Raw genomic sequence first — 14,351 nt, forward strand, 5'->3', positions numbered from 1 at the left:
GTAGATATTTAGATATTAAACTATCTTTCATGAATATAAATTTGAGTGCTGATTTCAACAGTAAACTTTGTCATCTTGTCAAATGTCCGGCGACCAAACATCCGAGCGACCAAACGTACGGGGACCAAACGTCCGGCGACCAAATGTCCGAGTACCCCTTAGCATTAGCTTCTCGCGAGAGCTAGCAGACCGTTCGCCTTTAGAAAATCTTTCCTTGCACTTCGGCTTATGTTGCAATGTGTTGTAGTACATTTAATTTAGTTTGTAGAGCAAAAAATTAAATAGATACATTTTAAAACCTGATTCTGACCCTCTAGAAAATAAAAAATAACACTTACTGTCTGACAAGAAATGAGCCGTGATTGTGGGTTGAATTTTACAAATAATGTTTTAAGATGCAATTGAATGACTCTTTCTAGAGACTAACTATAACCAGAACTACTGATTTGTATGAAATGTGTTACAGTAAGTTGTAGTATACTATTATCTTTCGAAATAAGACCCACAAGTGAGAAGAAAATAACTCTAGATAGTGAGCTTACGACACTTCCTTAGAGAAGGTAACTTAAACTGTTTCATCAAATGATTTTAACTTGACATTAAAAGAGTAAATGCAATAGAATGAAGAATTTCATTTCAAAAACTGAAGTGAGAAACAAGTCTCACCAAGTGGGAAAATATTTTAATACCCCGAGACAGCAACAAAGTATTGGTTTGAAGTTCCGATGACAGTAATTTGTACTTAGCCCTGAGGGAATCACAGCATCAAGTCAAAGATAATCTGAGGGAAATTCAAAAACTTCACTTGAATCAAATGCAGTAATTATCTCAACGCCAGTTATAGCGGCAACGTGCTTGGGAAGAAGTCACGTTTGTTACATTCAGATAAAATTATCCGATAACTGACAAACTCGAACAATGCAGCAACACGTTCGAAAATACTCTGTAATAACTAGTTTGAAAAATAAATGAAAATACAACAATTTCCTGAAAATTTCCCCTTTTAAATCAATAATTGTCACATGTGTGTCAAAGTGGCGGCACAGGGGCCAAACCTGGCCCGCCGTATCATTTTTGTGTGGCCCGGGAAAGTAAATCATGAGTTTGGACTTTCTGTTTTAGGATAAAATTCAAATGAAGAGTATAGATGTATATTAAATTAACTGATTTTCCCCCTTTTAAATCAATAATTGTCATTTTTTTAATCAATTTTTTCTGTGTTTTTAGTTCAAAAATAATTTTGTAAAACCTATAAATATATATATAAAAAAGCTAAAATAAACATTGTATTATATCTATAAAAAACTGAATATTCAGGGATAAAGCCCATACTGTTTTTCTATTAAAAAAATACTCCTTTTTTTGGTATTTTTTAAAATAAAAATAACATTTTTTGATCCAAGATGGCGGCACGCACAGGTGCAGTGGCTCTATGCTATCCTATAATTTCATCATATACAGTTTCTGGGTATGATGACAATTAGGCATTTTTTAGCCAATAATGATGACAAAAGCCTATGTCCAATTATCATTATTATTATTATTAAAAATTCCTCCAAAAACCCTAAACATTGTCTGTAATTTCCGATAGAACGTATCATAGACACAATGTAATATCCAAAAAATCGTCTAAAAATTCTCTTAAAATACACTGACTGCACTGCCATTGAACCCTGTTAAATTCTCCAACCCATTAAAACACTGCTTCCGCATTTCACCGATAAAAATCAGAAAACCGAAATACCCAAACAAAAAGCGAAATCGCTGCCTGTTCAAATGAAGTCATGCTTAAAAAAAGCTCCAAAGGAAGACTGGGGAATTGACTGTGGTTTCCCAAAACAAGCCCGGAGGACTCCATCGCAGCATGCCTCAACTATGACAACTATGTGGGCTCCTCCATCAGCCTACTTGTCTTTCCATGCTTTTACCGTTGGCCTTGTTTATCTCGATAACGGTTGTCTCTTGTCAGACTATCCGAGTGTCATCTCATCTGCTGCTGTCACTCTGTCTTTCTAGCGTTAGCTAACCCTCCACCGTGTACTCTGCAACCTCCATTAACGCTAGATTCCCAGACACCCACGCTTGTTTTGCAAAACAAGATTCTAAACATCACATAAATCTTATTTTTTCATACATCAGAGTGCATTTATTTGTTTGTATTTTTATAGTTAAAGTTTATTTTTCCTTTGAGAAAACTTTCCAGAAATTAGTCAATTGCTATTCGTAGTATTATACGAAAAAATTGGCGAAAATTACAATGTTCATTTTTATATCATAAGACCTCAATTTTTATCATAATTATTCAAAGTTTTGTTTTTCAGGGACTTTTTTTGACTGTCAGCCTTGAAGAAAAACAAAAATCAGGTAAATTAATGTTTTTAAGAGTTAAATCGAGATAATCAATTAGCATTTCTACCATTTTTAGTCGATTAAATATCATTTTTTGCCAAGTTTGAGTATCTTGAAGGCCCAAAAGACCAAAAATATATCTTCCTGAAAGCCTATTTTGTGAAAAGTATTTGATAAAATGCATACAAAGACTATGAATATATTTCAAGCATATTGATTAAAAGCACTGCAGCCACGAACGCATTTACATGCATTGCTCCAGATTTATGTATTTTTTTGTGTTTAAAACAATACAATCAAACAAACAAAATAATTTTGAATGCCCATTAAATGGTAACATTTGACTATTTCAACCATCGTATTAAGAAAAGATTGCCTTTAGACTTTATATTTCAAAAGGAAAAGAACATTAGATGAGTAAGCATTAAAGAACTGATTGCATGCACTTTCTCCTCGTTAATTCCAGCCTTTCTCCCAAGTAAAGAGCATCATCAATCAAGGATAATAATAGAAGAACACTCACAAAAAGTTAAAACAAGGGCCCTAGATTGAAAAACCACAAAAAAACGACAAAATCAATACTTAACATCCCACTATCAACATTTCCTGTTCCTTTACAAGCACATTTATGCAAAAAAACTGCACAAATCAGCTATAAAACCCAAAGAAAACCCACATAGACAAATCACATCCCACTGAGGATTGAACCCTACGTCTCAGAACTGTGAACCAAACACACAACCCACTCTATCACCAGGCTGCCAATAAAAAAAACATAATGAATATTAATAAATGAGGAGGTGAACAGATGGTGATTACTATGACATAATTACCCACTAAAATAAGCAGCAAAACATCTCATTATTAACAGTATTTTTTATTTTCTAAAGGCCATGCATGGCTTGCTAGGAAATTTAAGCATCAATTAGCACAGGTATATTTTATATCCTCACTGGGTAAATAAACATACCGTATTTTCACGACTATAAGGCGCACTTAAAAGTCTTAAATTTTCTTCAAAATAGACAGGGCGCCTTATAATCCAGTGTGCTTTACATATGGATCGTTGAGGGTGCGCCTTATAGTCGTGAAAATACGGTACATATCTTGAAAAAACTCGGTGCATAGCTATCTTATGATATTGACCCAAAAAATATGCTTCTGAGTCATATAGTATCTCAAAAATACCACTTGTGATGACTTTTCTTAAGATTTTCCCTTCAAAATAAAACACAATTGTACTCTCTATTAAAACTATGAACATGTAGCTGAAAATTGGGAGTCAGGGGGCGGCTTATATGCGAGAAATTGAAGAATTCTAAAATTTTAAGCAAATTTTAAAGGTGCGGCTTATACATGGACGCGGCTTATATGCGAGTAAATACGGTAATCATTGTAAAATGCTTCAGAAAATTATTGTATGACATTGTTATGGTTTTAAATGGCATTATTGTGTTAAAATATGTTTTTTTCCATATCATAAATTCAAAATAGTCAGATTATAAATGTGATCTTTTCTTACACTATCATTCACAGATCTAACCAATCCAATGTTTAAATGTGGACACTCAACTTGAAGTATTGCAGATTGCAGTATTTCCAATCACACTGTGTGAGCACAATGTACACTTTGTCACCCTTTGGGGTTTTGACAATAAAACGCATTGATTGTGGAAGTAAACACTCATTTTAAAGCGGTAAGTCAGCACTTTTCTCTCCAAAGTTATTGTTTGTAATCTGGCAACACGGACAAAAATATATTCACGGCATTTATGACCCTCGTTAAAACGATAAATGAATGAGACGACGGTTGAAGGACCAGGTTTGTGTTAGAGTAGCTGGTGTATTGTAGAGAAAATGTTACTGCATTAGCGCTGCGTGTGTAGGCGTGTGTGTGGATTTGAAAAACCTCACCATGCGGGGTGGAGGTTGAGAATTGGCTGCTTTTTGTCTCCAGTTTAATTACACGGTGCTAAACACTGTAATACTGCACAGGGAGATGTTAACAAGGTTGCTGATATTGAAAAAGATTAACAGGAACAAGTGGCAGAGTCGTGTGTGGCATGTTTGGCATGTTTGGAGGGCAACAAATTATTTTCTACGGGCCTCAACATTTTGAATCAAGTCCTGATATGTTTAGAGTTTTTACACACTAATTAAATGTTAGAATCGTGTCAAAACATTTACTGTATTTTCACAACTATAAGGCGCACCGCGTTATAAGACGCACTGCATTATAAGGCGCACCCTCAATGAATGAAACGTACTAATTATTTTTCCATATATAAAGTACACTAGATTGATTATAAGGCGCTCTGTCTATTTTAGAGAACATTTAAGACTTTTACATACTAATCAGACGTTAGAATCGTGTCAAAACTGTATTTACTGTATTTTCACAACTATAAGGCGCACCACATTATAAGGCGCACTGCTTATTTTGGAGAAAATTTCAGACTTTTAAGTGCGCCTTATAGTGGTGAAAATACGGTACCAAAAAAAATAAACATATCAAGACACATTAATCAAACGTTAGAATCATGTCAAAACATTTACCGTATTTTCACAACTATAAGGCGCACCACATTATAAGGCGCCGTGTCTATTTTGGAGAAAATTTCAGACTTTTAAGTGCGCCTTATAGTCGTGAAAATACTGTACAGAAAAGAATAAAAACATATCAAGACAGGCAGATCCAAAACTAGTTAAATTTTGCAATAAAGTCCATTATGCGATCAGATGAGGGTACTTTGTAATCAACTCATGTCTGTCTATTTAAACCCTGTGTGTTTGTTAGTCTTTGTGGGGTCGTCTGCTGTATTTGCATCATTCTAAGTTGCCATGTTATGTTCTAAAGGCCTCATTTTTGATTGGATAACTTTATCTTGTCCTTCAATGTCAGCTTTGGTTTTGTTATTTGAGTCCTTGTTAGTTTACACCAACAGATTAGTCACTGGCAGTTAAAGTATTGAGAAAAGTTTTTCGTACCTTCAGTGGGGTGAATGGCATCCGGTAAACTCTCCCATGGAAGCGACCACTCTGGGCAAGGGTGATCAGAGAAGACCGCTTCAATGCCACTTTCCTATGGGAATATCCATAGATAGACGTTACCATAGAAACCCACTGACAGCCTTGAGCCCAGAGACAAATAAATCCTCTTTTCATGAAAATGTGGAGCATTATAAATTCCTAATTAAATGTTTACCTATGGTGCTCTCCATATACTCGTGTGGGTTTTTGCCCTGTACTTGAAATTCCTCCCACGTGCTAAAACATTAGCGCTTGGTTAAACAGAGACTCTTAAACCTACATAAATACCAATGCGTATGGCTACATATATATCCTGTGAATTAAAAGGAACAATGTTGTGCTCTATGCACTAACTTACCTTATTATACGTAAAAAAACACAATAAAAAAAACAATTACAGTCGTAACTATATCAAGTCTTATTGTATGTGTATGTATATCTATATATATGTAGATATGTATATATGTATACATGTGTATATATGTATACCTATGTATACATGTGTATATGTGTATATGTATACATATGTATACATGTGTATATGTATATATGTATACATGTGTATATATGTATACATGTGTGTATATGTATACATGTGTGGATATATGTGTATATGTGTATATATGTATACATATGTATATATGTGTATATATGTAAATATATGTGTATATATGTAAATATGTGTATATATGTAAATATATGTGTATATATGTAAATATATGTGTATATATGTAAATATATGCGATATGTATGCATATGTATATGTATACATATGTATACATGTGTATGTGTGTATACATGTGTACACACACACACACATATATATATATATATATATATATATATATATATATATATATATATATATATATATATATATATATATGATTCAGTCATCTTTTTTAAATAAATACAGCTTATATGCGAGAAAATACAGCAGATATTGTCTTTTTTACCGACTAAAATACCGTACTTGAACATCTTGGCATTGGGATACACTGGGTGAAGAGATTTAGTCTTTAAATCCCAAATAACTTCAATCATTATGTGATACAAAACAGGGTTTTGCTTCTAAGGGCCCAACATTTCCAGAATTGGCTTCTAGTTTTGTTTCCATTTGGATGCCTGCCTGCTGACTGCGTTTAGACAATAAATGAGGTGATTCAACATTAAACATGAAACCAAAAAATCCTGGTTACTGTCCTGATTGCGGTTTTTCTGCATTTCCTCAGGACTTGGAGGTTGGCAATGTATGATCATATTTCAGTTCCATTGAAAACATAGTACTTTTCTACCTTCGAGGTACTCATAGACACCGACTGTCTTGTTATTTCCCGAATACACACAATACAGCAGACATGACAACACAACAGCTGTAGACGTGACAGCGGCGGCACGGAATCGACGTCTTAATCCCTCTCGGCCAGGGTTTAGAATGGCGGCCATTGTTTGTCTGTGCGAGCTCGCATACCTCGCAGCGTGGATATGTGATTTCAATCTTCCATGTCGACAGTCCAATTAAATTTCATCCTGTGTCATCCAAAAGGAAACAAACTGGAGCGCCCAATTTCGCTCCTCTTGTCACGCCACTTAGATCAGGTTACGTGACATGAAGGGGAAAGGACAATGACTGATCTCTTGGATACATATTGTCCTTTGTGGGAAAAAATAGGGGACATATAGGTTTGTCCTTGGTGGTTTTTAAGCCAATTGTGTTAGAATAGTCATTAGTTTTTGTGTAGGTTAATAATAACTTGTTTTTTTGTAGATTTATTAACAATTAAAGACTGTATTGCGAGGTTTTGTTGGATTTGGGTGTCATTTATTTAAATTAGATTTTCTTATTTATTGTGTCAACACAAAAGCGTATTGGACTCAATTAACTTATTTACCACAACTCGTGTTTTTGTCTAAAAACTAAAATAACAATTAGCAATTAGCTAGCTAGCTCGAGAATGTCAATCAAATTTTTACTATTTGCCTCATAAATTTGGATGAAAATACATAAAAAAGTATATTGAAGACCATAAAACAAAACTAAAATAACAATTAGCAACTAGCTAGCTAGCTCAAGAATGTCAATCAAATTTTTACTATTTTCCTAATACATTTTGATGAATATACATAAAAAGTATATTTAAGACCATAAAACTTTGAAATTGCTATAAATTATTATTATATATTATATTATTATGTCTTCAAAAGAGTATGCCACTCAACAATTAACAATAAATATATATTTTATAATAGCTTAATTATGCTAATTTTAATAGCGCCTTCTGGTGGACATGGGATGCAAGTGTTGCAACCAATCCATGTGACGACTAACCTCGTTTTCCCCCAACATAAAGTGGAACAGATTTTTTTCCATTGGAACAAAGTACCGACTATGCAAAAATTATAAATGTATGTGCTGATTGTTTTAATCTATAATGCAAGATGTTTTTTTTTATATCTGGCCTAATAAAAAGAATAATAATAATCTTCATATCGTCATAAAGTCGGCCCATAAAAAAAAGACCTTTTGAAATGTTAATTTGATGAGTGAAGAGTCGTGTAGAGCGCTGCCAGAGGGAGGAAACATTTTACAATTAAAAGAAGGTCTGCCAGGAGCCAAAACAGATTAAACATTCATTCTGGAAGGCAAAAAAAAAAAATCGTAAAATGTCTACGTCGTTAAAAATGAAAACTAAATGAAATATGGTGTAATGACTAGCCATGTGTAGAATTTAACTTTGCCGAGAAACATAGTTCATGACATTTAAAAACCAACTAACAAAGTATAAGCCATACCCTTTAAATTGCCTTAAAATCGTTGAATTTTACAATTTCTCTCGTATAAGCCGCCCCCTGATTCGGACTTTTCAACTCCATAGTTTTAATAGGGAGTACAAATGTGTTTGTTACTTTGAAGGGAAAATCTTCAAAAATGTAATCACACATACTGTATGAATCGATAACTGTATTGCAAATCCAGGGTGTTCAAAAAGGAGGTCATGTGAGCAGTACAACCAGGAACCGGTCTAGTTTGTCATCCTTAGGTAAGATGGCGGCGCCCTGAGCGAGCAATGGTAGGCAAAGGTAAGTGAGTTTAATATTTAAGTAATGTGTAATATCTAAGTACTGTTTAATATCTAAGTAATGTTTAATATCTAAGTACTGTTTAATATCTAAGTACTGTTGAAACCAGCTCTTAAAATTATATTCATGAAAGCTTAATATCTGAATATCTACTGTTTTCAACAGTACTTAGATATTAAACAGTACTTAGATATTAAACAGTACTTAGATATAAAACAGTACTTAGATATTAAACAGTACTTAGATATTAAACAGTACTTAGATATTAAACAGTACTTAGATATTAAACAGTACTTAGATATTAAACACTACTTAGATATTAAACACTACTTAGATATTAAACACTACTTAGATATTAAATAGTACTTAGATATTAAACAGTACTTAGATATTAAACAGTACTTAGATATTAAACAGTACTTAGATATTAAACAGTACTTAGATATTAAACAGTACCTAGATATTAAACAGTACTTAGATATTAAACAGTATTTAGATATTAAACAGTACTTATATATTAAACAGTACTTAGATATTAAACAGTACTTAGATATTAAACAGTACTTAGATATTAAACAGTACTTAGATATTAAACAGTATTTAGATATTAAACAGTACTTAGATATTAAACAGTACTTAGATATTAAACAGTACTTAGATATTAAACAGTACTTAGATATTAAACAGTACTTAGATATTAAACAGGACTTAGATATTAAGCTCTCTCTCCATTTGACCGGCGACCAAACGGGACCAAAAGACCAGCGACTAAAAGACCGGTGACCAAACGACCGAGCACCATCTGCCTCATATTTTTTGATACACGAGTTTGTAAAAAAAAAATGAATTACTTTACTTTTAGCTTGGTTATAGTCGGCCGAGGTCCCCCGACAAAAGGGAGCTGTGTGCTAGTCTCCTCTTCCTCCTCCAGTTGACCTGCTGGGCTAGTTTCAACCACTGTTTCATCCGAGATGGGCGGAAGCTTTTCGGGGCCGATAAGCTTGATCCCGCAGCTCTCGGCGGCCTGTAACACGCCGGGTACCTGCTGAACACGGGCGTACCAGCCCAGCAGGTGGGGTAGGCATCGTAGACGGCTGGTAGCGTGAGAATCAATAGAAAACTGTGGAAAGAAAGCAGTAGGGGGGTTTGGTTACTCATCAGACATCAAATTCAAACTCTCACATAACCCCTTCTTCACATAGCCTCCCTGGGGGTCAAATCAAAACATGCCCTGTAGTGATTTAAGAATAAAGAGCCGAAAAAAGGGACACGGTGTCACAGCAATTACAAGGTGAAAGCGCAAAGCTCAGTGGTACAGCAAGGGGGCGGCGTGTAAAGAATCGGGCTGTGTCTACTTTGCGTCGGCGACTGTCAAGGGGGAGATACGCTAGGTTGAGTGTGAAACTGGAAAGCGCTAGAGCGAAACTGGCTTGTAAGAGGCTCATCGTGGGAGCTCGGGTTCGTTTCCTAACCGAGAAATGACTGGAGGGTGAAATGGATGTCTTGGATGTCTGCCGGTATTTGCAGAAACAATAACATTTGGAGTCTATTCTTTGGTTTCGCACATAAATGAGAGAAATGTCCTGTAAAATGACATTTTTATGAATACTCAGGCTGTCTATCTAAAGTTAGATTTTAAAAAAATAGCATATATTAAGGAAATTGACCCTATAAAAGTGTTTTTTTAAAGGGGATATTACATTTTTGGGACTTTGTGAGGAGGAAATGTTTATTTTGGTGGTTTTTGTTATTATACTTGAGGTTTTTTACAGTGTTTTTTTGGTACCAAATATGGATAAAGGATAACATTATTGTTTTGTATCCTCTAATTTAGTAGGCAAATGATGAATGAGGTTTTTACCCTAGCAACAGCTGTCTTTCATTGTCATTTTAAGCCAATAAAAACTTTGCTTATCCAACTCGTATATTAAAAAAGAAGCCTTTATTTTCGTCTTCTCTGCGCAGCAGCAATCATATGGCTCGCAGTAAATAAAATCCAAATGTTATTTTTATACCCCTTTCCTCATGATGGCGCTGTTTATGCGGCAGCCAGTGGTAGTATTTCTGTCCACTCTTATGTTTTTTGTGTGTTTTACAGCATGTTTTAAATGAAAATTTAGAGGAAACATTACTTTGCACTTTGTTTTATTTGGGGATATTTTCTAAAAAAAAACTAAATCATGAAAGTAGGTCAACTGTTGTTTTGACTGCCTTTTAATACAGTACTCATAAAAAAATCTTATTAACACTTACCGTATTTTCACAACTATAAGGTGCACTGCATTGTAAGGCGCACCCTCAATGAATGACATTTTTTCCATATATAAGGCGCACTGTATTATAAGGCGCACTGTCTATTTTGGAGAAAATGTAAGACTTTTAAGTGCGCCTTATAGTCGTGAAAATACGGTAATTGCTATTGAGTTCCAGGTATGAAGCACTCACTACTTTACAGTCACCTCTAGAGCCAGCCATTGTTGATGTTTTGGATTTTTTTTGTATAAAATCTTGCAGTGGGGGAGGAGCTATATAATGGAAGATTTTGTAAACTAAGATGGCATCTGCATATTTAACAGTATTGTTTCAGTTCAGGCGTTTGTGTTTTTTTAAATATCCGACAGTGGTGGTTTTTCGTTTTTGGTTTTCTGTTTTTTTCCATATATAAGGCGCACTGGATTATAAGGCGCACTGTCTATTTTGAAGAAAATGTAAGACTTTTAAGTGCGCCTTATAGTCGTGAAAATACGGTAATTCTGAATGTCCCCCAAAATGCAGTATAATTCTTATTCTGAATATTTTCTGCATATAATGTAGTCACTGTTGTCTGCCTGAGGAAAAAAAAATCTCATTTTACTATTTTTTTGTGAGATTTACCACATTTTAGAGCACAGTGGGTGTCACATCCTCTAGTCACCACAACACGATAATTAAAAAATAATGATACAATAAGCAGCAAGGGACCCTTTGCCACTTTACAGCAGAGGCTGGAATATAAAGTATTAATGGATTTCTACTTATGCTCCACAGGTCTGCAGGCACTTTTCATGAAAAATATTATAAATGGAATGAAAACTGACTTTTTAGTCAGTTGGATACCAACCCGCCCACTGTCGAGTTTTCTTACTCATTATAGGTTAACTAACAGGAGGCCATATTTTGGAAACACATGGTAAATCATAAAATTGATTCCGAATAGACGTATTTTACGGACTATAATTCACATTTTTTTTTTGCTTTGGTTGGTCCTGTGACAAATACTCAATGTATATGAATATATACTCAATATATATGTTATTTTTCTTTGAGTACAAACAACCTGTTGTTTATTTTCTGTAGTTATTTGAAGAAGTGTGATGCTAACATTTTACAATTGTTACATTGACATGTTTTTTTTTGTTTCTGATGACATTTAAAAATTAAGTTCTCTTAAAAATGCAATTTATACTCCAGCATGATTTATACACCAAAAAATACAGGTTTTTTTCTTCGGATGCCTTGGCCACACCCACAAAATAACTTCACCTAGAACAAGGGCTGCTTTATCGTCAACTTGATTCATTTTAGATATAATATTTAGATTTTTTTTCTTCATAAATGGATTAAAAGAACAGGATTAAAATCCCTGAATATTCAATTTTTTTTAGATCTAAAACAATGTTTATTTTAGCTTTTTTATATATATTTAGATTTTACAAAATGATTTTTTTAACTAAAATCTGAAAAAAATGATTAAAAATGACAATTATTGATCTAAAAGGGGTAAAATCAAGAAATGTAATATACATCTATATTCTTCATTTTAATTTGATCCTAAAACAGAACGTCAGCACTCACGATTTACTTTCCCGGGCCACACAAAATGATACGGCGGCCCAGATTTGGCCCCCGGACCGCCACTTTGACAAAAGTGACCTAGAAGATGAAGTTAGAACCAAAATTAGCTTCAAGTCTCCTATCATAACAACAAGAAAATGACTGATTCCAAAATAAAAATTATATTAGTCTACAATTTTTCTTTTGTTTTGTTTTTTTAGGCATGGCCACCATTTCAAGATTAACATCGTCTAGTGAAGAAAAGATTCTGCACCAATAACAGAAAACATTCAATTCGGACATCTGGTAACGGTCTTGTAATTATACACATATGCAAATCTGACAGTTGCTTTTTAATAATGAATTATGTTTAAAAAAAACCCTGCTGTTACTTACCATGTGGTGGCATCATCTGACACATAAATGTCATTTGTGTTATACATTGGCACAGACAGAATTTAATAAAATAACTCACCAGGTATTGATGAATACACGGCAGCAGGACCACATCAGTCAGGGTAAAGTAAAGACCCTCCGCGAACAAATGTTCCAGCGGAGGGAGGTCGCTGGTTTTAACTTTTCTAATCTCACAGCTCTCCCCGGTGGTCGGTGTTGGGGCTGCGGAAATAGAGAGCTTTGCCAGAGCGGTCTTGAGTTCGAATCCGTCACCCTGGTCGGGATGGACTTTGTCTTGAGGTGACTTTGCATTTTGTTGAAGCTGCTTGAGTTTCTGCCTTCGGATTTTGTCGTCGTTGTGGACTTTGACGGGTTCGCTTAGCCTTTGTTCCAAGGTGAGGATGGCACGAGGGGGTGGTGGGTGATGCTCATGAGGGTTGGGGTCTCGGAGGTGGTCTTCCACAGCGGATGGGATGTCGATTTCACATAGTCGGGTCCATTTGCTGACCTGAGAGAATGGTGAAAATAGAAAAAATATGATGGTTGGTGACTAGTTCATGGAAATGTGTCAGTATTTTGAGAGTTATTACGCTTTTTTTAACTCTTGCATTACCACTAATAGCAATACAAGTGCAAATTATTTGAAAAAAAAGGTTCTGTTAAGAACATTGATTTGTATTTGTGAAATTATTTCACTCGTTGTTGTGGAATACTGTTGTGGAAATTACCACCTTAATGTCAACTTGATTTCACATTCATTTTTGAACTAAAACACACAAAAATGGATTAAAAATGACAATTATTGATTTAAAAGGGGGAAAATCAGGAAATATAATATACATCTATACTCTTCATTTTAATTTCATCCGAAAACAGAAAGTCAGCAATCATCATTTACTTTCCCGGGCCACACAAAATTATTCAGCGGGCCAGATTTTGCCCCCGAGCCGCCACTTTGACACACATGCACTATCTGATCTACAGGTACATCGCTGTCACCCCTGATTTAGACTATACATGTTATATATTGTTATTACTTACCTATGTTGTGTATTCTAGATCCTGTAATTGGGTCACTAACCTCAGCACAAGCTTTGAGACAAGTTTTCTTGAAGCCAAGTAAAGCCTGAACGTCGGTCCTGGAGGGCTCCGCTTCGATGGTCCTATTGATGATGTGCCTCAGGACCACGGCCAGTCCAGCCCGGCAAAGTGTCCCGGTCTCATCCAGCACGGCAGGCAGACGACATCCTCGCACCAGCAGGGGAACACTCTCCACCTGGACGATCTTCACGTCCAGGAACTCTGGCAGCTCACCTCGAAGCTTCTGACAGGTGTCTGGATCACAGGAGACCAGGTGGACTTCCAAAGACTTGCACTTGCAGTAGGACAAGAGGAATAAAGCGATGGAGGAGTGCAATGGGAGATGGGGTGAACCATCTTGACAACTAACTTCCAGGAAAAGAGAGGCATTTTGCTGCTTAAGGGCCAACATCAAGACTATGCGCATACAAGTTAGTATAAAAATATGTTGGCTAAAATATTACTCTATAACACATTTACGCATTAGTAATAACAGAGTGTAATTCCTGAAAATCCACGTTGAGGATATAAACATCAGCACGTGTAGATTTCTTCTTCGGTCTCTGTTTTCCACACTATCCTATTGCTACAGCGCCCTCTAT

At 35.2% G+C, this 14,351-nt stretch overlaps 1 protein-coding gene across 1 annotated transcript in view; it reads right to left on the bottom strand.

Annotated features, from left to right (window-relative positions):
- gstcd (glutathione S-transferase, C-terminal domain containing) overlaps positions 1 to 14,324 on the bottom strand; it is a 33,671-nt gene extending 19,347 nt beyond the window's left edge. Inside the window, exons 1-4 of the mRNA XM_077719842.1 lie at positions 13,751 to 14,324; positions 12,749 to 13,177; positions 9,317 to 9,580; positions 5,338 to 5,431 (exon numbers count right to left, since the gene is read on the bottom strand). Of these exons, the coding sequence (XP_077575968.1) occupies positions 5,338 to 5,431; positions 9,317 to 9,580; positions 12,749 to 13,177; positions 13,751 to 14,176 (1,213 nt within the window). The 5' untranslated portion in view covers positions 14,177 to 14,324. The remainder of the gene's footprint in view (positions 1 to 5,337; positions 5,432 to 9,316; positions 9,581 to 12,748; positions 13,178 to 13,750) is intronic.
- Positions 14,325 to 14,351: the final 27 nt, after the last annotated feature.

Source organism: Stigmatopora nigra, chromosome 6 (assembly GCF_051989575.1).
Source record: "Stigmatopora nigra isolate UIUO_SnigA chromosome 6, RoL_Snig_1.1, whole genome shotgun sequence".
Taxonomy (NCBI): Eukaryota; Metazoa; Chordata; class Actinopteri; order Syngnathiformes; family Syngnathidae; genus Stigmatopora; species Stigmatopora nigra.